General features: G+C 43.7%; 1 protein-coding gene across 8 annotated transcripts in view; it reads right to left on the bottom strand.

The window, feature by feature from the left end:
* The window catches only part of CLCN3 (chloride voltage-gated channel 3), a 517,267-nt gene that overhangs the window by 87,287 nt on the left and 403,278 nt on the right, over positions 1-26,702 (bottom strand). For all 8 annotated transcript variants that reach the window (XR_011205536.1, XR_011205538.1, XM_069244222.1 and 5 more), the window contains one exon: positions 18,126-18,206. Coding sequence is in view for 6 of the 8 variants with exons in the window: in XM_069244222.1 (XP_069100323.1) it covers positions 18,126-18,206 (81 nt within the window). In the remaining 2 variants the exon portion in view is untranslated. The remainder of the gene's footprint in view (positions 1-18,125; positions 18,207-26,702) is intronic.

Below are 26,702 nucleotides of genomic sequence, written 5' to 3'. Positions count from 1 at the left end.
CAGGCACTGGGGGCCCGTTTACCAGGAACCCAGTGCACCTCAGTGGAAAAACCACAGTACCAGGGGCAAAAAGAGGTTGGTGACCATGTAAAAAAGGGGCACTTTCCTACATTCAGCAATCACATGAAGGAAGGGCTTTATAATCAGCCTCCTTTGCTGGCATAGCAGATCTGTAACTAGAGTAAGCAAGAGAACGCTGTGTCTTCAAGAGAAGGAGAAGCAATCAGAGTTAACATAGGATTGGAAAAAAATCCAATGTTTTAGAAGAGTTAAGATGAACATGGAAAATGGCAAAATGCATCTCCTACTCCCAGATGGCGTGCAAATTCCAGCTACTGAGTGTTTTTCCTTGTGGCTAATAGATCTAATCACAATAAGCTTTTGTTTTGAACAGTTTCTAAGGATTTCCTTACTTACTTCCCCACAAGTATTGCACTGGATGTAATCTACTAAGAAAACCTTTGTCCACGTTTTTGTTCCTTATGAAGAGGAGATGTTCCTCTTATTTTTATTATTTAGACAGAAGGATTTATAAAAGTGTATACTTGTACAATTTTCAACAACCAGTTGAAATAAACAAATAATGAAGTTGAAAAAAATAGAATAACTCCGTAAAAACAATGGGATATATACACACTGAATTATTTTGTCAACTAAATGTAGTTTCAACAATTCAAGCAAGAGGAATTTAGACAGCAGGACAAATTCAACAAGCATTTGCAATGCAACGGGTCTCGCGTTTGCTCATGTTAGAGCTGATCGCGTTGTAAACTCCTAACCCGACTTTTCATCTATCGGAAAAAGTGCCCTTATGTAGGTAACCCAGAAAAGTGAAATTAAATGTGTAAAGCGCTCGACTTCTGCCAAGCGAAATCGCGTGGAAAATAGAGAAAAAAGTAGCCCACGAACAGACAGAAAACAGCGAGCCTCGCATGTTTTCTGTACTTGGTCGCTGCGCTCGAGGAGGGCTAGCCACCGGAAAAGGCATGACGTGTGCATGCCTTCGACTAATGAAAGCAAGCAGATTTTACTAGGCAAGCCCATGAACCAATGAAGGACACTGACATGACGTTGACAGGGCTCCGAGTCCTTTTCTAGTAACTAAAGTGTCTCGCTGCGATACGCATGCGCAAGAGCATGCAACGCAGGCTCGACCTAAAAATGGACCTGGGACAGAAGACATTTCAGATCTTTTTGATAACTTCATAGGCTGCATTAGGGCTAATCGAGGGAGAAATGGAGGAACAAGCTACTTACCTTCGGTAATGCCTTATCTGGTAGAGACATTCTACTTGCAGATTCTTTACCTATGAATTTCCCCAATACGTCAACTTGATCAAGAGAATTTTCAGAGCAGTACCTCTGTGTGGCGATAAGTGGTGTGGATCAGCTCCACGTCTGTCGTCAGCATTGTCTGTGCCGGAAATTATGTTGCAGGTCATATATAGCTGCCAACTTGACCTCAGTTTCTTTTCACAATTTTCCACACCAGAAGTGCAGAGCCATGAAGAACACAGACTACTAAAGCGTCAAAACTAAGTCCCTGAAGGGGGAGTTCCTGTCCCTAGAAATCAGTTTGTAGAGCGTAGAGGATGGAAGAGTTGGCAAGGAATCTGCAACTAGAATATGTCTCTACCAGATAAGGCATTATTGAAGGTAATTAACTTGCTTAAGTGACAGAGACTTCTAGTTGCAGAAATCTTAACTGTGAATAGATACCCATGCAAACCCATCCCCAGAGCTGGTTCTGCGAACCAAGATCACACTAGAAAGTCCTGCAGGACTGAACGGGCAAAGTACTTGTCCCTACGGATCTGACAGTCCAGGCAGCATTGTTCGGTGAACATGTGCAAAGATGCACACGTTGCCGCCTAATAGATATCAAGGACTGGAATTCCGAGTGCTAACACAGTGGTAGCAGCTGTAGCTCAAGTAGAATCCGAGTGCAAGCCCTCAGGAGGTTGCTTTTTGGCCAGTGCGAAGCAGATGTTAACAGAGTACAACCCGTTTGGGGAGAGTCCGCTTCAGAACTGCCCAACCTTTCTTTGCACCCACATAATCAACAGAGCTGATCATCCACATGGAACTCTTTGGTACGATCAAGGTAGATTGCCAACGTTCTTCTTGGGCCCAGGAGGTGGAGTCTCTCTTCTTCTTTAGAAGGATGCGTAAAAAGTAGGTAAGGTGATGGATTAGCTTACATGGAAGGGCCTAACCACTTTTGGCAAAATGGAGGCCCTAGTGCGAAACAACACTTTGTCAGGATAAATGAAAGGTAGGAGAGAATGAACCAGGGGGGAGAGGATGTGGCACAGCATGAGAATGACCGCCTCGCTAGCTGGACATCCGGTTTCGACTCTCAGCACCAATACAACATCCTGTGATTCTGGGCAAATCACTTAATCTCCCCATGGACAGCGCTGTGAGACCTTCAGGGGTGATAAGCAGTGCTATATAACATCTACATTGCACTGCAAAGGTAGGGTGGCTTAGATGACAACACCTGCAACTCACTCACCCTGGGAGCAGAAGCAATGCCAAAAGGAAGACTGTTTTCAAAGTGAGAAGCCTGAGAGGACAATTGTGGAGAGGCTCAAAAGGAGCGCACATAAAAAATGTCAAGCCAAATTCAAATCATATTGGGGAACAATGAATGGGGGTGCAAAACACTCCTCTGCTGCTGCAACAGAAGATCCTAACGAAGGGGCAGTCTGATCCGACGATTGATGGACATGCTCAGCAGCTTGGGATACAAGATTTTTTGTGCCCAGTCTGGAGCCACAAGGATTACTTGGGCTCAGTCATTCTTGATCTTCTTGAGAACTCTCGGCAGATGTGGTATGGGCGGAAAGGCGTACAGGAGGCCAGAGTTCCACTCAAGACGAAAAGTGCCTCCGAGCGCCTGCTGCCTTTGAAACCCCAACGTGCAAAATTGCTGACATTGCACATTCTCTGCAGAGGTGAAGAGATCTAACCAAGTCTCTCACCACTGCTGAAAGAGACCTTGCGTAACCTCTGGATGGAGATGCCATTCGTGATCCTGTCAACATTTTCGGCTGAGTTTGAACGCTCTGACGTTCAGAGATCATGCCAGATGCTGAACCACCAGGCATATGCCCTACTGTTCCAGCCACATCCAGAGCCACAGAGCCTCTTTACAAATGGTCCACACCCCACCACGCCCTGCTGCTGTAGTACCACATGGCAGTGATGTTGTCTGTGAATACCTGCACTATCTTCCCTTTGACAGCGGGAAGAAGTGCCTTCAATGCTAACTGAATGGCCCAGTGCTCCAACAGGATGATGTGGAATCCGGACTCAGCTAAAGAACAGAAGCCTTTGCTCTCCACCTCCCTCAGATAGCCATCCCATCCCAGGAGTGACATATCTGTCACTACTGTCAGGTCTGGTTGGGGAAGGAGAAGGACCTGCCTCTGACACAATTGCAGTTCATTAGCCACCACTGCAGATCTTGCACAGTTGCCTCCGAGATCTGGACCTTTTCAGAAAGATTCCCCTGATGCTGCGCCTACTGGATCTTCAGGTCTCACTGCAGGGCCTCCATATGCCATCTGGCATGTGTCACCAGCAGGATGCAGGAAGGCATAAGGGCCAGCATCCTCAGAGTCATTCTCACCGAAATCCAGGAAAGAGGCTGAAACATCTGTATCATAGCCTGAATATACTGGGCTCGCCGCTCGGGAGGGAAAGCCAGAAACTGAACAGTGTTCAGAACACCTCCGATGAAAGGGAGCATCTGAGAGACAGTCTGGTGTGACTTGGGCGTGTTTGTAGTGAACCCCAGCGAATGAAGTTGGTCCGTCGCAGTCTGGAGTAGGGAGACAACAGCCTGGGGCAACCCCGCCTTCAACAGCCAGCCCTCGAGATAGGTGAGCCCTGAAACTGACAAGGCCAAAGGGGAGCACTGTGAACTGAAAGTGATCGTGGCCTGCCGTGAACCGCAAGTAACGTCTGTGGGCAGGAATTACAGGAATATGAAAATAAGTGTCCTGCAAGTCCAACGCTACCATCCAGTCTCCTGGGTGCAGGGCAGATAAAACCTGAGCCAAAGTGAGCATTATGAGTTTCTCCTTCTTGAGGTAAAGATTGAAGGATCGAAGGTGTAGGATAGAGCGGAGGCGCTTTTCCTTTTTGGGTACCAGAAAGTAGCACCTAATTCTGGCATGGGAACCCTCTCTATGGCTCCCTTGACCAAGCGAGCCATAACCTCCTCACAGAGAAGAGACAGGTGATCCTTCCTCATCCGATTTTATGATGGTGGCATGGATGGAGGGCTAGTCTTGAAGGGAAGGGAGTAGCCCCTTCGCACTATCTGCAAAACCCACCTGTCTGACGTGATGGATTTTCAGTGGAGCAGGTGATGGTGAATACTGCCTCTGATTGGTCCTTGATGAAGAGTCAGACTAGGAAGGCTTAAAGGCTGCTGCAGCGAGGGGGGGGAGTGGACTTGCCAGACTGCTAGCTCCCCTATCAAGGAGGTCAGTGGATCCCACACCCATGGCCATGCAGAGGGTGGGTAGCATGCATGGCACGGTGGCGGGCCGGGAATGGACAGGATTGGAGGTCCCTTCCATAGCTGCGAAAGGCAAACTGGGGGGATGAGAGGCCGACGCAAGGCCCAGGGACCTAGCCGAAGAGACAGGTGCTATCAAAGAGCATTTCAATCAAAGTAGCTTGGACATGTTCCGAAAAGCCAGATGTCCTCAACCAGGAGTGGTGTCTCAGGGTCACCGTCGACAAAACCACTCTACCCAGTGAATGTGTCAAGTCCAATCCACAATGGATAGTGAACTTTGCTGCGTCTCTCCCATCGGCAAGTGCCTAAGAGAGTACAGCCTAGGCATACTGCGGGCCCGAAAGGCATACAGTGTTCACAGATCATTATGCTAGGCTGGAAGGAAGAACAAATCTTCTTCCCAAGTGTATCCAACCTTTTGTATTCCCTATCTGGTGGTGTGGACGGGCACACACCCAGGGAATTGGAAGCTTGGATGGCTGCGTCAGAAAGCTTGGGTCGAACGGGCGATGGTGGCGGGCAATTGTCCTGTCCACAGGAGCCCCTGTGCTGCCTATGAACCAGGCACCCAGAAGGATGTCTGTGGGGAGCATTTGGTTCTGAGGTGGAAGCTCCAAGTTGAAGCACCTCTGTCAGGAGGTTAGTCCTGACTGCCATGGAAGGCAACTCGAGTTCTAAGACATCTACTGCTCTTCTCACAACCTCTGTAGCCACAGAGGAGGGAGAAAGCATGCCAGTATGTGAAGAAGTATCTAGACCGCTGGCCTCACCAAAGTCTGCACACCAGGCCATAATGTCTTGGAGCTGGTAATCTAAAGGGTCCAGTGACCACTCCCATGCCTCACCATAACATAGCCCATAAGAAAGGGGATCAGGTTCCGACATAGGAAGCAAAGTTCCTGCCGACGTCAGAGTAGGTGTTGTATGATGTCCATGTGTCGAAGTCAGCAATGATAATGGGGTTGGCACCGCCCACGTATCAGGGAAAGTTGGGGCGGTACGACCAACGCCAGTCTGGATTTAGGACTCGATCAATGGGTGCCATTCAGCGCCAAAGCTGCCTTTCCGACTCCACGGGTCCGTAAGGCACTTCAGCGGAGTTGGGCTGCCCAAAATAGAGGAGCATGCATCACAGAACTCACAAAGTTGGGCAGGGGTCATTCCATCTCCCAGAAACTCAGGGAAGCGTTGAGCCGGCCCAGATGCAGATTCTTCAGAACGAGGCCTAGAGCGCCACCGCTCCCTCATCTCGTCGGCTGACGGACAAGAAGAAATTGAAGACTGTTTCGTCTTCATGTTCTTCTTCTTGTGCCTCGACTTACCTGATAGTCCCGAAGACTTGGAATGGGCCAACGATGATGGAGGACTCTGCAACTGCTTCCGGAACCTTCCTCTCGAATGGGGCCTCGAGTTGCAAGTAGTTGAGCATCAGGCCACCATTATCTTCTTGGACCACTCCCCAAAAGCCTTCGGATGTACTGCCCGACACTTGGAGAACAACTTTGGGTCGTGGTTGCGCTCCAGACACCAAAGACACACGAGGTGTGGATCCGTCATGGACATCGCACGATGACACGACCCACAGGGTTCAAACCTGGCCTTTCTTGATGACATCCTTGACGCACGAATAGAAAAAAAAAGAAAAAATCTTTGACAAGCCGAAAAAAGGGCAGTCAAAAAGTGACTGAGGGGTAGCCCTCCTCAGATCTGCGCTAGCTGGTGCAGAAAGAAAAGAACGGATGTCAGTGCGCCGGGGTGGTGCCTATAAAGGACCCACAATGTAATTACTGGTGCGGTAGACAAAACCGAAGATGGACACAGAGCCGATCAACGCCACCTAACGGCGTGCTCGAGTACTGCCCATAAAATTATCCGGATCAAGCGGACGCCTGGGGGGAAATTCACAGGTAAGGAATCACAAATAGAAGTCTCTATCAACTTAGGAGTGATCCTTGAGAAAGAATGGCTTTGTGTAGCTTGTACATTTGAAAGCTGGTTGTTCCAGAAGAAGGGTGAACTTCAAAAAGTATGAAGAGCTCCTGAGAGCAAAAGTTACTAAGCCAGGTACTTTGAGACTCAAGAGTGAACATCTTTGTGAACATTTCAGGCCATTTTGAATATGCTGTTGACTTGAATGACAATGCACTGAAGAGAGATAAGATTCTTGCATAAAAATGCTTACATCAGTCCGGCTGCTGTATATGGCAGACTTGCAAGAAGCAAGATGTGTCTAGAGAATTGCCATCATCTTGTCTTAGTATGACTAAGACATACTCCGGTTATAGGCTTCAAGAATTTTACTGCAGTAACTGTTTGGCAGATCAAATCTCAGTATTCAAACAATCTGTCTGCAATCCAAGCACAGTACTACTAAAGAAAGTAACCTACCTGGGCCAAAGTGGGAGCACTGCATATTGCCTGGACTGAACTATGATCAGTCAACAGGCTTTAAGATTAGTTATCTGTTATGGGGAGTCTAAAGGTAAAACTTCTCCTAACAAAAAAGCTTTGCTTTACTTGCCAGAGGAATCTTCGAGCAAATCTCAGCAACAGGAAGTCCTACAGATGTTTGTTCGCAGCTCTGAGGGTATCTTCCATAGTTCATCAGTTTTTCCATCCAGATCAAGGTCGGATCTAAGCAGGCTTCAAATTCATGTTGCTCCGTACTAGGCGATTCTAGAACTGCTAGATCAGTCTTCCTAGGTTAAAACCAATTAGCTGCACCCTGGAGTTCACTTTCTGTTAGAGATATCCTCACATCGATGGACGTAAGGATGGCAACAATGTAAGTAACCACTGGCTAAATATGTTTTTCTAACTTATGGAAGTCTACTTTTTATCTGTTCTTATGTAGCTCGGGGCTGAAGCTCTGGTAGAATGTCCTAAGGCATTGAGCAAAATATCCAGCAGCGCCAGATACTCAACAGACCCAAAAGTTGGGTTTCCTACAGTGACCAGTGGGGTCAAGGTGGTGGCCAAGCTGGAGCTCTGAAGAAGGGTGACAACTTTGGAGCTGGTGAGCTCCACCTCCTCCTATAACACTGTATCAAAGCCAGATTCCAGGATACAGGATTTTATACATTGAAGAAGTATGAGTTGGTTTTGAGAGCTTCTTGCTGGGCAGTCCATTTGAGTGTAGATGTTTTCTGTTTTGCATATAAGCCGAAAGCACATTCATTAATGTTGATGGCTTATACTCTAGAACAATGAGGGAGTCAAGGCAAGATTATTTCAGAAAGATATCCAAGGGGGGCATGGTGAGAGGGAGGAAATCCGCATAAACTACACTTAACAGGATTTAATTTAAGATGACAACAGAACATACAGGCCAAAATGTCTTAAAAGAAACTGCATAAAGAGGAAGAAGTCTTCGAAATAACAGCCTTTCAGATAAAACTGTCTTTTTAGTCTACAGAAAGTACCAAATTTCAGTAGGTCTGAGTAGAAAGGCAAAGTTTTCAATGTAGCGACTGAAAAGAATAAGAGAAAGAAAAGAATATTGAGGTACTACCTGTTGAAGGGATGAAGGTTCAAACAGAGTTTCATATTTGTATTGTTATATGTTGGGACAATTCTCTTAGCAAGAGGTGAACGAACCAGGGACTGTAACTATCAGTCCTATACGTTTCACAAGAATTTCCATGACTATGATATTGCTTAATGTACTTAAAGACGTTGATAAGTCTGGATAGGAAGAAAGGGCATTAGTCCCCATTTTTGAGGATGCAGTGCAAGAGCATCATCTTTTATTATCGTCAGCTATTTGCCAGGTAGAAGTCTCAGTACTACACTGATTTAGCACCAGATCAAATGACATTGAAATATATAATTTTTATAAATACAGTACATGAGCTGTGTTGCTGCTCAACTTTCAAATTTAAGAAAATACTTTTCACTGAGAGGAAAGTGTTCTATGTCTTCAAGATTGGTATCTTTTTATTTTTATTTTACCAGGGGGCTTCATAACCACTCTATCTTAAGACATTTAGGGACACTGCCTGGCAACAAATAGGGGTTAAATGTTCTCTACAAAATGGATCTACAAACTTGCAGATGTACCTAATTGTGGAAAAGGTGTTTGCTTTCTACTCAAGGAACTGTAAGAATTTAATGTATTTTTTTTTATTTCTGACACAGAAAAAACAAAGTGGGTTAATTATCTGCCTTGCATTGAAAGATATGTCAAATGCTGTATTTATCTCCATTCCCTTCCTATGCAGCTGATCATTTTAAACTGTTACTCTAATAGCTGGCACACATATCCATCAGAGGAAGGGTTGCAACCTTCTCTGACAAAAATACTAGTCATTTATTTCTACTCTGAGATTCCATAAGGGCAAGAAGAGGTACTGAGTAAGAGTTTATGTAAAATCCCTGTGTTTGCTTTAAGAATTATTTAGGATTGCTTTAGACAATGATGCAATATTTTTGAAGTGATTCCTGAATCAGTTTGCTATTTCAATTTCATGGTTTAAGTTTATGAGGTCTATTTACAAATGTAAACTTGAGTAAATCTGCACATGCAAGCTTACCCTTAAACTTTTGTGCAACTTTAGTACTTTAGGTTATTTAACTTTTTAGAGTGTAAGTTAGTCAAAATTGTAGACTAACATGGTCTCGCCCCCTGAATCAGGGCCAGACAGGGAAGCCAATGCAGCCCTGGCAATTTTGTCCACACAAGCTTGCTGCTGCTTTTGTTACTGGGGGAGATATTGCAGCACCTCTGCAAAACCGCACCCAGTCACAAAACTGGCCCCCACCTCAGCACAACCGGCCCACACCCTTCCAGTCCACCAGGAAAACACCTGATGCCCGCTATGGCGACTCCGGCCCTGCACTGAATTCATGGGCTGGAACCTAATTTATTACATGTAACTTTTCACACTTAGGCAGAGGTCTCCACCACCAGGGCAGACAGCTGGCTATGATAAAGTACAGGGGAGAGTTTAAAAGATTATTAAAGTTAAAAATGTAAAATATAAAACTATTTTTAATATTTATGCAAATTAATTACAAATATATTTTAAATTTAGAACAAAAAATGCAAAAGCATTATGTACCTATTTTTATTAAAATATTGTAATATATTAAATTAAATTCATATTTTTCTTAAAAGATAAATAAAATATCCCAAATAATGTATACAATTAGTGTTTATTCATTATGTAGTCAAATATTCAAAGTTCATTCATTCTAGCATTAGTCGATCATTAAACAACAATCACAAAAGCAATCAATACATGAATAGATAAAAACATCAATACTATATATTCCAATACAAAAAGATACATTCACATTTTCATTGAGATATATTTGCCCCATACATTAAAACCAATAGGCACTCATACACTTCCAATAAGAAGCTGAAAACGTTTGTTATCCATTCTATGGGCAAAATCAAAGAGTAACCTCACAGTGTGGGTAAAAGGCTGACACATGTTGATGGTACAAGACAACCAGATGCTGCGAGTATCAAAAATAAGTCCCAAATATGGAAAGTTGGTGACCTTCACAATGAATTGCCCCAGTAATTGGATGGGGCCCGTTTTGCACGTTTTAAATCCACAAACCATGACCTTGTTTTTTTTTTTTAGATGTTCATCTCAAGAGGTAAACTATCCATAATTGTGCAAAGCTTTCAACCAGAGTTCACGAGCCAATGGGAGGAAATTAGAATTAATCTACAAAAGCATCCACACCACAGTGCAAGTCCTTAAGAAAATCAACCACATCCTGGTCTAAAACAGCCTTCAAAAAAATCTTCCACAGTTTGTACTGGTTCACTCTGTCGAAGGCGCTATTCATGTCCATAAAGCAAAAGTAAAGTGCCCTCCCAACCCCCCTACTGTATACTTAAAGTTCTTTATAGAATTCATCTAATATAATATCTAATTACAATGTTTATTTTTCTTAAAAATAATTAACATTTTATAATAAATTAATATCTAATTTTAGTAAAATATACTTTTTTAAGGGGGCTATGTCCAAGATGGTAAGCAGGTTGTACTCTCCTTGAGCAAGCTCCGTGCCCGGCTCTTTGAAAATCTTCCAATACCCTGGCCAATACTTGCGATCTGGAGCTGTCACACTTTCTCAAATCTGCAGAGATATCAGATGCTGCCCAACGGTGAGAAGAAATGGGAGCAGCACACTGAAAAACCACCATGACAGTACTGCGGCCTGGGATGGGCTGCGGACGGTGAAGGAGGCAGTGCACAGGACATCCACAGGACCAAGGACTGGGACCTGCATGGTCCTCCTGGGACTGATGGGGCTGGAGGTGGGTCACCAGCAACACTGGGGTTAAGTACTTGTCCGATGGTTTAGCCCCTGGAAATGAGTGACTGTTTCCTGTGTCACAGGCAGAGGGCCTGTCACCTCCGGCATTGTCCGGAATGCCAGTGGTACCGCACCGGAGGGGCTCTGCTACTGTGGGGAGGCCGCCACCTGAGACAAGGAGGAACTTGGTGTAACCGGAGAGAGACGCCACATGGTTAGACAAGGATGGGATCCTGACAAAGGAAGGGCCACTGCTGCAACCTGTGGAGCGATGCTGTCTGGATCTGTTGAATGAGACCTCCTTGTCTCTCACCCCCTAGTCCTCCCACCTCCCTACCAAGACCAGGAATCCAATGGGTGGTGGGGAAGAGGGGTCGCGAGGGAAGAAGTGTGCACGCATCAGTGAGTCTGACAGGCGCCCAACTGGGGAGAAGTGCCAGAACTTGCCAGCGAAATCGTGAGGGGGCACAGGACTGATACAGAACACTGCAGGATCGTTGTAGTAGCAGGCCTCACATTAAGTTGATATTGAAAGGAGGTGACTCCTGCAGCGGTTGCCCGCTATGTATTGGGCTTGTGTGGCAGATGAATGGCCAGGGAAGAGGATCTTTGGCAGAATCGCTGCGGGGCAAGCCCTCCCCCTCCCAGTTTTGACGATGCCGGAATCGAGGTTTGCTGTGCTGTAGCTGAGTCTGACCTCAGTTTTCGGGGTCTTTTGGGTCCTCTCTAATATTGATGAGACTACGGTGCGCCTTCGAGGGCACCTGAGGGAGGCTGCACATTTTAAGTCATTGGCCCACTTTCCATAGTGGATAGGTCAACCGGGCAGGGCAACTGGGGGCCCCAACAGGTCCGATATCTGGGAATATCTCGCTGCTCTTCTTCTAGGTGACCCCCAGGGCTCCACCACACTACGTTAATATTGACTATGGTTGATGATCCAGAGCCCCTGCCCTGGCCCAGACGCATCCATGCACACGCTCTGCCGGACAAGCTGTACAGGGGTGTCATCTCTGCAACATACAGAACAATAATATACCGGACACCCTAGGCCAGCTGAGAGAGAGGTGACATAGAAGACAGATTGGGAGGAGGTGCGAATGCGCCCTCAGGAGGTAGCCATTAAGGGACATCTGCACTTAAAACAATTTAAAATACTCCAGAGGGTGTATTTTGACCACTGCAGACTGCGCAGTATAGGAAGAGTGCCCTCTCTGGCGTGCCTATGCTGCATTGATGCCATAGGGTCCTTTATGCATACACTGTGGGAATGTCCAAGAGTTCAGGCCTACTGGAATGAGATCACTGAAGAACTCTTTGCCATACTGGAGTTGTCACTCTAGTCTGATTCGCAGTTTGTGATACTTGGGAGAACCCAATGATGATCTTCCCAGCTTCAAACTTTTTGAATGTTGGGCCTTGATGTGGCCAAATACTGGGGGCACCGGAAGTACCTTCCATGCAGGAATGGAGACGGGCAATGGACTTATACATGGCTGCTGAGAAAGTGACATACCACAGCAGAGGCTGCCCTTGTAAGTTTGACAAAATCTGGAGACGGTGGAGAACATACTATGGATTAGGGTCACCGGGGGGAACTAGGGGAGGAAGTCGGGCATCGCTGGTAGCCAGAGTGATTGACTGTGAACAATGTGTCATTTACAGTGCATTTTATTGATTTTAGTCTACTACGGTATAGACTGTTTCAGGTTATTTATTTCAGAACTTTCTGTAGAATATTGCTGGTGTAGGTGACACACGTGACGTTAATGCCTTCCGTGGTTTGTGTGTTAAAATAAAAATAAAAAGATATTTTAAGAAATATATATACTTTTTAAAAACATTATATTAAATGTTTTTACATTTGTAAAAAGTTAAAATAAGTTACTTTACATTAATTCTTATAGCTTTTCAAGTCCCTGTCTCCATAATCTTCTATGGGAGGGTGCTGCAGTACTAGCAGTGGGCCATGTGCAGGCCTGAGCTAGAGCACAATTATTACTGTTTTAGGTCTTTTTGGCTTCAGTAACTATAGTAGTAAGGGCTTACTCTTTTGCAGTAGGGTGCATATCCCTCCCTACGGCCTTCCTTAGCCCTACCTTTACCGCTCCCTAAGCTTCTTTATTTAGCCATAAAAATTTCCCATTTTCAGCAAACCCCCATCTCACCCACATTTACTAATAAAATGTATACATGGAGATGTTTAATGTGTATGTGTGGATATCTTTTATAGCATATTGGGCAAAACGATGATGACACTTAATAAGGAACGGCTGTGATAGTGAATCAAACATATAGTGGAAGGTGACATCACAGCATGTGAGGCACTTCACTACCTATGTCTTGAGACTCAGCCATGTCATTCAAAATGTGAAACTACATGTTCAAGAATGCGAATGCTGTTAGCGAAACACCACTCAGCAAACATTTTTTTTTTTTTTTAAACAGAGGAACGGTTAGTAATAACATAACTTGTGAAACATATTACTTTAAAATGTAACTGTGATGTGTTCTGAGATTTAATTTAAAACATTAAAATGTTAAGCCTATATAGTGATTCGAGTCTGTTAATACACCAGGGTAACAAGGAGGAATAGAACAGAGGCATGTTACAGCCCTGAAAAAGGAGCTTAAATGAGGCAGCTTGAGAAAAAATAGAAAATCGTAGTTGTGGAGGAAGGTGATAGAGGGGAAATGGAAAATACAGTGAAGAGGTAAGTGATAGTCATGGAGCCCAACAGAACCGCTTACCATCAACTTCCGTCAATATTTGTCCCCTTCTACTGGCAATGGACAGTCAAACCATTTTAATGAGATATGCAAGAGATTTGGTATAGTCTAACCCATCAAATGCAAAAAATATTTACCCATTACTCATAAACTGACAGCTTCAACTAACAAAGTAATGCAGCTGTTGAGAATAAAACCTTCTCCCTGCCATCATGCCCCAGTATGTAGTTTTGGCCATTTTTCCTCAATAAAGATGAGAATGCTGTAGGCTCATTGGTTGTTATTCTGTTTATACCAAACATGAGACGGACAAAATGTATCCTCATTTGGAACTGCCCACTTGCTTCCAGCAGTAAAAGGTTTGTTAATTTTTGTTAACTGGGATTCTTTGTCTTCATCTGGTCTCAAAAAGGCATGAAGGATGTATATTTTTGGTGTGTGCTTGTGTGTTGAATGGACTGATGTGCTGGTGTACACTGTACTCTGCATGTGGGTGCTGCAAGGTAGTAGTCTATATTGTGTAGGGCTAATACTGTGCTCATGAACATGCCAGTCCCATGTAGTCATTGGCTGTTCCCCCTCCTCCTACAGACAAGCTGTATCTGGTGGACAGGGAATAAGCTTCTCTGATTCCATTTGCTGTAGCACAGATTTGTCCTGCTACAACAAACTGTACCTCTCCCTCACTTTCAGTTGTCTACCATTGCAATTATCCTGCAGACAGGCTTGATGCACGTCAACATTGGTAGCAGTGTAGACAGCAAGGCAGGAAATCTGTGAATTTGGTCAACAAAAACAGCAAATTGTTCACGGAGTTCATTGGAATCTGAAAATTGCGCTTTCCCTGACAATCAGGCTTGGCCATCAGAGGAGGATAAGTGCTACTGCAACAGCTGATACTGAGTTCACAACTGCTGACTCAAACACTAAGGAGATTTGTACACCGATGCAACAATGGAATACAAGAGCCAATATTAGAATGTGAGCTTGGTTTGGAATTCTCCCTATAAACCGGTCCTACATCATAAAACATGTTTGCAGTCATGTTCCTGCTTTGCCTGTGGGAGGAGTAGGACCTACCTTCATGCATGAGATGCTGAACTACCATCAACAATTCAGAACTACTGAACGATTTGCTCTTATTGACGTCATCGAAAACAAACAACAGCACCAAAGAAATCTCTGCTATAGTGAAGGATTTCACCTCTGCAGCACCTAGTACCACTACCATTACCCCCTCATAGGACCTCTGCACCCAGCTGCTTCTTTTAGCAGCAACTTCTGAAATAATTTCAAGCCCCAGCCGGATTCATCATCCCTTGCAGCACTCCATTCTGTCAGGACTAAGCCCAGAAAACCACCTTGATCATGTAGCCAACCATCACCAGACAAGAAACCCCAACTACCATGCAGTCCATTAATTCGTGAGCACCCTTGGACCCCTGCCCCTCACCACATCTTTTCTAAAGGACTGGAAATCATCAGCGTATTCCTCACGCAGATACTGAATGACTGAATCAACAAAGCCACCTTTACAGGCATTTTGAAGCACAACACAGTGCTCCCCCACCTTAAGAAACCAACAAGGTGCTAGCCAGCTACTGGATGATCTCCCTGAAACCCTACCTGGCAAATAACATGGAGAAAATGATCAACAAATGGCTAATCATCCACTTAAACAACCACCTTCTGGGCACTAGTCATTCTGGATACAGGCTGAACCATAGCACCAAGATCGCCCTCACCACTGCAGCAGACAACATCTGACAGATCAAGGACAGAGAGGCACTACTGCCCTGACCCTACTAGACCTTCTCCCACCATAAAGCCTCCATGAAGGTGGCCTACAACGTTCTATGCTCCAATGGATCTGATCCTTCCTAACATACAACACCAAGTCAGTCAGGCTGTCTCCCTTCACTTCTGCTAATGTCAAACTCATTTGTGGAGTTCCCAAGGACCATTACTCGGCCCCACACTCTTAACAGTCTTGCCAGCATCATCCATTCCCACAGAACCAACGTCTCCTAAGCAGATGGCACCCAGCTCATCCTCGTCCTCTCCAATAAAATGACAAGCGCCCAGACTAATTGTCTAAAACTCAAAACACAAGCAAAACTGAATTACTCCTCTTCGGCAAAGACACCAAGCTATGGAACGCCACCTCATGGCCTACAGACCTCAAACCCACACCACAGTGTTCAGTCTCCTGCTTTCACACCCTCAAGAAGCTTAAAAAAATGTATATCTTCATATTCCTACTGATCAACACATGCTGAAATGTTAACCAGACCCTTAGCGCCAGCAAAACAGACTACAGCAACACATCCTGTGTAAGAATCAACGGCCAGCTGATCAGAATACTTTATACCATACAAGAAGCAATGGCCAGATTCACACTCAGATTACGTCTCCACACTCACATCAGCCACACCTCAAAGACCTCCACTGGTTACCCGACCACAAACGTGCACCCTTCAAACTCCACACATGCAAATACTAAGCCTTGCACAACCTTGGCCTCAACAATCGCATCGACTTCCACACACCATCAAACACATCCACTCAGCCGGGTGCCTATTTGCCCACATCCCCTGCATATTTAGAATCAGAGACAGCAGTCATTCCTATTCCTACCTCACTTCCAAAAGCCTGGAAGGATATACCCCCTTACATAAGATATTCCTCTTAAGTACTTGAACTTGGAAGAAACTCAACATCTGGTTCTTTGCCTAGAAGGGCTTCAGAGAGCCTGTGTTGCACCTGTTACCAGCACAAGGATACCCGCTCAGGTGAGTGACATGACATGACATAACATAGTGCCAGCTGAAATAAGTATCTGATCCATGGAAAAAGAGCCTAAGGTTTATTGCCTTCGGGGATCGAGAAAAATAAGCCTGCGTCATTCCCAGCACTCACCATACCCTTCAAGTACCTGTACGTTCTTTATTTGATGACCAGTGGGACCAGGAGATAGCTGGCTCAACCACTGGTGTGGCATTCTATTTCACTGACTGGAGGAGGTTGTACTGATCAAGAGCCACTGAAATTCTCTTTAACTGCTAGGGGTAAAGATATAACCCTGGTGGAACACATGGCCTTACACTGTATGTATAACTGGGTTGTGTATATTGTCTACTTCCTGCGGACATTTTTCTTTCTCAAGTCACTGCCACTGATTCAGAGGTCCATACATATCATAGCAATAATTGTAAAAGTGTATCTTCTGTGGCATCACTGCTCCACTGGCTGTGCCCCAAACCCCAAAAATTTCGAACCCACCATGGATAACACAAAGCATCCCCTATTATTTAAATTTGGCCACATGGCTCAATGTTAACCGGAAATGTTAGCACCTACCACAAGTGAGATATAAGCACATGGTCAGTTGTAACTTCGGCCCTGAAGGTGCTTGAACTTATAACTTCTTTGTAAATCATATCTGTAAAAGCACTGTTTTTCACTTACCTGCTATTAAAGTTCTTATCCTTTTAAAAATAAGCACTGACTGGCCATACAAAATATTATCTGGTGTCTAGTGTGTAATTATGCGTGTTCAGTCTTTAAATCCTCATATCTTCTAAAGTAAGATAAAACTGCTTGGCTCGGCTAACCTAGGAGAATACAATTCTCAATGGGCGTACCTGTTCATTTACTAGGGATGTAATAATAATGTTGTGACCCCAGTACAGCAGTGGTAAATGACCCCAGGTGAAGGTCCTGTAACCCCTGACTGTCCGGGTCGCAAATAAATGAATCACACATAACTCAGACCTATATTTATAACCGAAAACAATTCCTAACTATTGCATCTTTTGGGAACTTTCTTGCCAAAAGAAACCAGTTAAGGCCCCTTAGAAAGGCTTAGGTACCTTAGGCAAATGATCACAGACCGAGTATCGCTTAGTCCTATGATATTTATCTGTTGTTGCAAAAAGCCAGCAACACACTTTGAAAATTGATCCAGCACTACAGGTCTTGATTCCTTTTTCACAGAGTAGTTGGAAGTGGAACAGAGCCAGCCCCAGCATGTAGATCTGTGGAAAGGTGGCAAAATATGGAAATTGCTAATATACAAGCCCTACTATACTATTAGCCCTGGCATAATCAGAGAGGCTATTATCAGAGCTGTTATATAATGATATTGCTGCCATCAAAGCATAGCTATTGAGTACAAAGTCCGTAACATTTTACAGAAAACAGACATGGTTGCAGATAAAAAAAAAAAATACAGATACTCAGCCATATGATAAATAAATATATAACATGCATACATCACTGACACAAGAACTAATGATTTGCCTACTTACAATTAATAAGCTAAGACGTCTAAACCAAAGTATTTCATTTCATTTCATATTAACCAAAATTCAACAGATTTATATATGACATGTTTTGCAGCAGGTAAGCTCCATCCCATATCCAAATAAATATTGTGATCAAAGTAAAAGCACAAATATTACCTATAATTCATAAAAGTATATGCGTACAAAGTATTAAAAACAAACATATCCATAAATACCATAGCAAAAGACAATGCCCCTGCTGTGCTATCTCCCTGCTCTTCTTTTATACATACCTCCTCCAGACTAAAAAGAACTCCCCCAATTGGCGCTCCAAATGCCACTGAAACTCCTGCTGCAGAAGCAGCTGAAAGTACCTGCAGATAAATTAAAAACACAATGAAATTGGACTGTTTGTTTTGACTAGTATTACTGCAAATGTTTGACTAAAAGTAGATATTTGCCACCCCTTTTTTGTTGGATACGCAATGGAAAGATACTGTGAAATACCCTATACTTCATAACTTATATTTATCTAGGGTGTTTTTACCTGAACTAGGAGATGTTCCCTCAAATGCAGTTCTGAGCCCTGTTGCATACACTGGTGTGCTTTCAGGAGTGGTTCCTCCTTAAGGGCGGAGATTTCATTATCATTTTATTTTTCATTTCAGCTGAGCATAGACACAGTTCTGGGCGGGCCACATCGCTGATTGGCAGCAGGGAAAGCAATGTTTGACGTAGAAAACCAAAACACTAGCAACCAGGAAGAAAGAACATAGAAATTGGGCGCTCACAATGAATCCACAAGGTAATACATATACATAGCAGATAGGGCACGGTGCTCCTGGCAAGAGGATCTTCCCTAATCCTCTGAGGTTTCCGAAGAGACCGAACATAGATAAATTGGAAGTCAGGGCACTCATGAATCAAAAACAATTACATAAGATGTGTTTAGTGTCCATAGAATCCTGATCGAGAAAATCGTTGTGAGACCGAAAATCGTGAAAGAAGGAATCTTCAATTTATTCTTGAAAGATAGAATACATCACAGTGATGAAAGAACAATCCTTAAGGTCAACACATCCGTGACCATAGCATCCGAAACTTAATCAGGTAACAAAACGCCAAAAGATAAGTTACAACACAGTGATGGAAAAGCAATCCTTGAGGTCAACACATCCGTGACCATAGCATCCGAAAGGTAATCAAGTAACAAAACGCCAACACGTGTTTCGTCTTATGAGATATAAATCTCCAAGTCTTCATCAGGGCTGAGCTAAAATCGATAATTAATCAGTGATGGGACTCCTGAGCCATCTCAGGAATCTGAAACTCGTGGTACCTTGGATAGATAGAGATAGATTAAAGTAGAAAAATCTGTACCACCGAGAATCCTAATTCAAAAATGAAAATAGTAGAGGACGGGAGACTGCGGTCGGATAATTGTGCGGCGTCCCGTAGTGTCCGGACCATGTGTGAGCAACTGTTGCTGGCTGCGCCAATTTAAACTGTGCATGTCACTTTAGCCGGCTGTCTTCAGATAGCCAGCCTGACATGCACATTTTAAATCCCTCCACTCAGCTGTCTTAGATGTGATACAAGAGAAGGGGAGTTAAAATGGATTAACGTAGTGTAACAAAGATTACAAAAGAAAATTGTCTATACCAGAAGAGGTTCACTCCAAAAGCTAATCAACAGAAACAAGATGGTCAACCAGAAACAATGGAACAGAAACCTAATTTAGTTACTCAACCATGACGTGGAAGCCCAGAACTGCTAAAGTATATGGGTGGAGAGCTAAGAGAAACAAGCATCGGCAAAGCCAATAGGACTTGCCTATACAAGAGCTATTGGCTTTGGCAATGTGTTTTGCCATGTTGTACACCAGTGTGGCTGCTGTCAGCATGGCTAAAAGTGGCGTGGAGTGTCGGAGTGGGGGAGTAAAGCGTCAGAGTGGATTTGTTGTAGTGTCAGAGTGGAGTAGGGGAGAGTAGAGTGTCAGAGTTCAGTAGAGTTCAGTAGTTCAATGAGACAGAGTGGTGTAGCGTAGCACGGGGTGGAATGGGCTGCAGTGGACGGAGGTAGTCGGGTACATTAGGATGGAGTAGAGTGGGGTGGACTGAGTGGAGCGGGGTGGATTGGTGTGGGGTGGGGTGGACTGGGTGGGCTTAAAGGGGGTGAGGTGGATTGGATTGGGGAGGATTTGAGTGGGGTGGGTTAGACTGGATTGGGATGGTTGATTTGGATTGGAGTGATAGGGCTGGGGTGGGATGGATTAGATTGGATTGGGGTGTGCTGCAGTGGGGTGGATTGTAGTGGGGAAGATGGCCTAGCCTGGAGTGGGATGCACTGAACTAGAATGGGGTGGACTGTATTTGGATGGTGTAGATTGTAGTGGGTGGAGTGGATTGGGATGGATTGGTGTTGGATGGATTGGATATGAGTGGGGTGGACTGAACTGGGGTGGGGTGGATTGGATTGAGTTGAAGTGTATGTGGATTGGAGCAGAGCGGGTTGGAGTTGATTGAGGTGGGGTAAACTGAAGGGGGTAAACTGGGGTGGGATAGATTGGATCGGGGTGGCGTGGGGTGAATTGTATTAGAGTGGGGTTGAATGCAGTGGGGTGGATCAGATTAAGTGAGGTGATTTGGACTGAGTGACGTGGATTGGACTGAGTGAGGTGGATTAGGGTGGGATGGGGTGGTTTGGACTGAGTGTGGTGGATTGGATTGAGTGTGGTGAACTGGATTGGGGTGGATTGGATAGGGGTGGGGTGGACTGGAGAGGAGTGAATTGGGGTGGAGTGGACTCAAGTGGATTCAGGTAGACTGGAGTGGGTTGGATTGGACTGAAGTGGGGTAGGGTGGATTGGATTAGTGTAGGATGTATAAATTGGAGAGAGAAGGACTGCAGTGGGGTACATTAAGGTGGTTTGGAGTGGGGAGGACTGGATTACAGTAGGGTGGTTTAAAATGGATTGTACTGAAGTGGGATAGAGTGGGGCTGTGTGGGTGGGTTGGACTGGAATGAGGTGGATTGGATAGCAATGGACTTGATTGGAGTGGGGGGACTGATTCAACTAGACTGGGGTAGTGTGGGTTGGATTGGAGTGGTGTCTGAGAAGGATTGAATTGGAGTGGGCTGGATTGGAGTGAGGTGGATTGGTGCAGCGTGGGCTGGATTGGACAGGGTGGGGTGGATTGGACTAGACTGGTTTGGGGTGAGGTGTATTGGATTGGAGTGGAGTAGACTGGATTAGGCTGGACTGGATTGGTGTGTATTGAATTAGAGTGGGGCGAATTGGAGTGTGGCAGATTGTTTTGGACCGGTGTGGGTTGTTTGGGACTGGAGTGGGTCAGGGTAGAGTGGGAAGGTTAGACGGGCCGGTTACTTTGGATTAAAGTGGGGCAGATTGGGATGGGGAAGAATAAAATGGACTGGAGTGGGGCGGTTTGGAGTGGGACAGATTGTTTTGGATTGGAGTGGGACAGATTATACAGGGTGAATAGGAGTGGGGTGGATTGGATTGCGGTGGACTGGATTGGGGTGAGGTGGATTAGTTGGGAGCAGGGTTGTTTGGAGTGTGGTGAATTGGAATGTAGTAGAGATGGACTGGATTAGGGTGAGGTGGATTGGAGTGGGACATTGTTTTGGAGTGGGGCGAACTCAAGTGGGAAAGATTGTTTTGAAGTGGAGTGGGGCAGAGTGGGGTGGACTGGAGTGAGGCAGATTATTTTAGGCTGGCGTGGGGCAGACTGGATTGGGGCAGATTGGAGTGGGGCATATTGTTTTGGATTGAGTGGGGCAGATTGTTTTGGATTGTGAAGATTGGAGTGGGGTAGATGGGAGTGGGGCAGAGTGTAGGGGATAGTAATGAGGCAGATTGTTTTGGAGTGGTGTAGACTGTTTTGGATTGGAGCGGGATGAACTGGAGGGGGCAGATTAGACTGGGGTGGGTTAGAGTGGATTGGGGTGGAGTGAATTAGTGTGGGGCGAGGTGACGTGGATTGGGGTGTACTGCACAATTAGGAGTCAAAGCATAATTTCAGAAATTACACAACAATCAACGTCGCTTTGCAATATTTAGAACACGATAATCGTCATCTAATGCGAACATCGCCTACAAGCAAAAGGAAACATGAGTGCAAAGTGAGAAAAGAGAACTTGGCAAAATAAAAGAAAGTTAGTTATGAAAAGTAAAACGTTACAATTTTGTTTGTCCTGCTGGGCACGTGTTTGACAGTCACAAACCTGTTTGCAGGGCAGTAGAAGTAAAAAAGAACAAAACAGTATCTCAATCACTTCAGGAGCAGCAGACAGGCACTGACTGAGCTGAATCAATCAGTGCTTGGTCCCTGCTCCACACGATGCCATGCTTGCTGTGACTAATTATGAGGCAGTAAAGAAGAGTGCCACGCAAGTCAACAAATGCTGAGGTGTGGAATTCCTATAGTCCAATGCACAGGACATATTGTTTGGGGTCAAGGACAACACGTTTTCATGTTTATTATGTCCTTGGAACAATTAGGCCCAACCCCCTCCAGCAGAAACACTTTGGCTGCCAATTTACAGGGAAGGAACTGACTGCAGTAAAACTTGTGTCCATTTGTTAATGTTGTTCGAACTTGTATTTACTGTTCATTAATGCAAAGACTTTCTTATTAGGGTGAGTGATTCAAGTAAATGTTGTTAGTTCACACTGCACTACCGATAGTGGATGTAATAAAAAAAAGTGTACATATATGTTTGAAAAGTTAAAAAATATGTATAATGCTCCCACAATGCTCTCTGATTAGATGTAAATGTTTTCAGAAGCTGGTAAGCAAGATTGATGATTGTTCACTTTCAAAATAAAATGTTCAGAAAATATGCAATATGAAATTGTTTTTTGCTATATTACTATGAAATTTTAGGTACTATTTCTTTGAAGCATCATTCAGTAAAATGTGTTGAGGCATGCTAGTATTTCCACAAAATATTCATAATGGAAAATCAGTGTCACCAGTTCCGACAAGATTATGGGAAACATAAAACTAAACAAGCATTGGTAAAGCCAACCGATCTGACACATTGCCACAGTAGTTCCTGGCACTGAATCAATCTACTTTGTGTGCCAATATGCACCACAAAAAACAGCAGAATTCTATCACTCACTGTTAACCCAGCCGATAGACTGATAGAGAAAGAAATACATTTTTAATAAAAAGAAAAGGTCATGGGTAACACCAGACATACTAAGGGGCCCAATTCTTAAAGAAAGTCACAAAAGTGGGCCCATGGTATATGGTTTTGCATTAGTGCAGACTTATGTCCTTCTGTAAGTTCTTGTGAATTCATGAAAAAGACCAGAAAATCGTACACCTCGAAATTATTTGTGAACTGTATTTTAGCACGAGAAAATATGCATATGTTTTGTTCATGCGAAGATCTACTGAGAGTTTATAAGATCACTTTCCCTCCAACCACTTTTTCCCCAACCCTAGAAGAACTTATACTTCTGCCTAAGTTGGGAGTAAATATCCAACCCTTCTCAGTATCGGAAAAAATTAGAGAAGAGCTGGTGAAAATCCTTAAAACATGCAAGTTAGTAGGTTTGCACAGCCTCAAAGGCATTCCAACCTTGGAACTATTGCTTACTGCTTTCTCCAGCCCCAGCATGTAGATCTGTGGAAAGGTGGCAAAATATGGAAATTGCTAGTATACAAGCCCTACTATACTATTAGCCCTGGTATAATCAGAGAGGCTATTATCAGAGCTCTTATATAATGATACTGCTGCCATAATTTGTTGCTGCATTACATGAAACCAAAGGGACAAGTAGATTTTTTTAAGGACAAGTAAATTTATGAAGCAGCCTGTCCCATGGACAAGTAGGTATTTTATTTAATTCCACACCCCTGAAATATAATCGACAAATGGGCTCAAAGCCCTTTACGGTACACAACAGAGTCTCGTGCAAGTGCATGCACTTGCTGGCTTGACCCTAAAAAAGATCAAGAGGCAAGGTCTACCAAGTGTTCAAGGTGGCCTCTGCTGTTTGTCAAGTCAAAAGAACTGACCCAAGTCGCTGAAAAATACAAATCTTAAAAGACCTACATTACCAGTACATCCCTTTCCAAGCCCCAAGGCCGGGCAAACAGTGAAAGACTGATATGGTCAAACCACTTCACCAGAAAAAGGGCCTGCCTAATGGCAAAATTCCTACAAACAGATTAGGAATAACATATCAATGCTAAACATCATGTTCATCAAAAACCTAGATGTTTAAAAACGAGTCTTGGAACGTCAAACAGTTGCATTCAAGTATGATAACTATATCTGGTCATAGCTAGAACAGGTGGGTTTTCAAAGTCTTCAATGTTGCGTAGATTTCTTTGGCAGTGCCTTCCACAAAGAAAATCCTATTGTCAGGGTGTCTCTCCTGCCAAGCCTTTTCCTTCACACTTCTATGAGGAACTATCAATTTCTTCTCTGCTGATCTCAATGTCCGACCAGATTCTAAGGGGTAAAATATTGTTTCTAAAAGTAAGGGACATGACCTGACCCCAGTCTATGAAAGCTTGTTAACTGCCTTGACTGGAGAGTTCAGGACCTAGAGTTTTTATTTTTTTATTTTAGCTGTGACTGTTATGGCTAAATCACATCACTGTAATCTATCTTAGACCCAATACTGACTCTAGCCACATTGCCCTGTTGCCCTGCATGATTCTAGTCTTTCTCAACATTTGCAGATGAAGTTAGAATTGCAGTTTTAAGTTGTTGATCTGTTGGTCCGTAGTCATTCCAGAGCTCAATACAATACACAGTGCACTCACAGGAATTTCAGCAACAACACCCCCCCCCATATTATATTTTAGATCTGAAACTTATCCATATATTTAAGACAACAGTTCTGTGATCTGCCTCTCATTCACAATGAGTCCTCTGTGGGATGAAAGATCAGTTTGGTGTCACCTGTATGGTTCAGTAATTTGTAAGCAAGGGGCTTAAGGAGGTTGTGAAATGAGAACATAAAAGCTATCTGGTTATGGAGACGGACATGAGCCACCCTGAGGCACCACTATGTTGCATTACCTGTGTTGATATGTCTCCTGTCTTTCCAAATGCTAAGGACATACTTGACACAATTGGTAGTGGCTTTCTTCATTCCATTCCATTTCTTTTCAATCCATTCCATTTCTTTTACCCTATTCATGGCTGCACATTCAGAAGTGCAGGCTTTGTACTTTTAGTGCAAATATTACTTTCATTTGCAAAAAATGTTGCAGCTTCATTGTGGCAGGTTTTTCAACCACTTCTACAAACTATTAGACAATAAAATCAATCTATTTTGCAGAAGGTAGAGTAGGAATATTATCGTTTGAAAAGGACAATTACCCATTTTAAAATGCTAACGAGTGCCTTTTAATGGCTATCTGCTTCTCTAATCTTGGCAGTCTTTTTCTGCTTTAAGACTAACCTTCTTAAATGACTATGGCTTTCCTTGAGCTTCAGGCTCTTGGCTTCTTTTGGCTCCTACTACCAGGCTCTCTCACTTTTCTTAAGATGAAAACCACTGGTTGGTACTGGTTACCCTTTATATTTTCAGAGTCTTTCAGTGCTACCAATTCATTCACAAATGCACAAAGGTTGTTAATTTATCAGCTCATTCTCCTTTTCATGGCCTCACCCTTTGGCCATCTCTGCTCTTCTTCACCTGTGACTATTTTAAAGTTATTAATAGTCAGAGCTTTAAAGCTTGTTTCTGTCTTTACTTGGCAATTATTTTATTTATCCTATCACAACTCCTACTTAGATTAAAAAGAGGCTAAGAGAGGTCTGACTAATTCAATTGCAGCCAGAGAGTTCCACTTTATAAGTATTAGTTGCCAAAACCCAGAAAGAGCCCTTTAATGTGTGGCGTTCATTTTATTTGCTCAAAACCCAAACAGTTGAACATTTGCCATACCCTTGTCATAGTTTTATCCTGTGGACCCTGAAGCCTCAAGTAAACTATCAAGGACAGCAAGATTAATTATTAAATAATTATATAAGCAAATGACGTCCTTTGGTCTCCAATACTTCTTACGATATGATATTTCAAAAAATAAACTTAACCGTATAGCAACTGTAACCGTTGGCCATAATGATGTAGCAGACTTCAATAACACTGCGCCTGCCAGAAATGTGGATAAGATAGAGTTCACCTACATTGCATATGTATCTGTTGACAATAAGTGTACTATATGCTTCAACCACATAACTTCTGCATCACCTTTGTGTGGTGTTGTTACTTTACACCTATTTATTATGCACTCCTCTCTTTCCAAAAACACTTTGAGTTGTATTGAATCTCACTATGGCTTTACATATAATTTGAGATAGGGTGTGATGGACTTCAGCTGCATTGCGCCCCACCGTATGAAAGCTGTAAGTCATGATCAAGACACATTTAACAGGTACAAACAATAGAAATGCCTGTATAGGCAACTTTGATTTTCAGTGGTTATGTTACAGTTTTGAAACATTTTTCATATGTTTTGAGGTGGATACTTCTGAATGCAAGTTGTTTGTACTTCGACTTCAAGATACCGATATTGGATAGGATGCATATGCCAAAGGTGATATCAAGCGTAGTAAGGAGAGAATGCAGATGCAGAAGTGGCAACCTCTAGGTAAGGTATTTTGGTTCTCAGCACAAACCAGCATTGACTAGAGAAGGCTTCTTTAACCAGTAGTGCGCAAGCTAACCATAGCTCTCCAGTAACCTGTATGTAGCTCTCCTGTGTCCAGCCCAGCTTACTAAATTAAAAGCTTTCGGTTGGTTGAATTATTATAAGCATTCCAAAATGTAAATACTTATGTTTCAAACCCAACTGTGTGTATTTTTCACC

The sequence above is a fragment of the Pleurodeles waltl genome, chromosome 1_2 (assembly GCF_031143425.1).
Source record: "Pleurodeles waltl isolate 20211129_DDA chromosome 1_2, aPleWal1.hap1.20221129, whole genome shotgun sequence".
NCBI lineage: Eukaryota > Metazoa > Chordata > Amphibia > Caudata > Salamandridae > Pleurodeles > Pleurodeles waltl.
The sequence above is the reverse complement of the archived record's forward strand: the minus strand, read 5'-3'. Positions and strand labels throughout refer to the sequence as shown.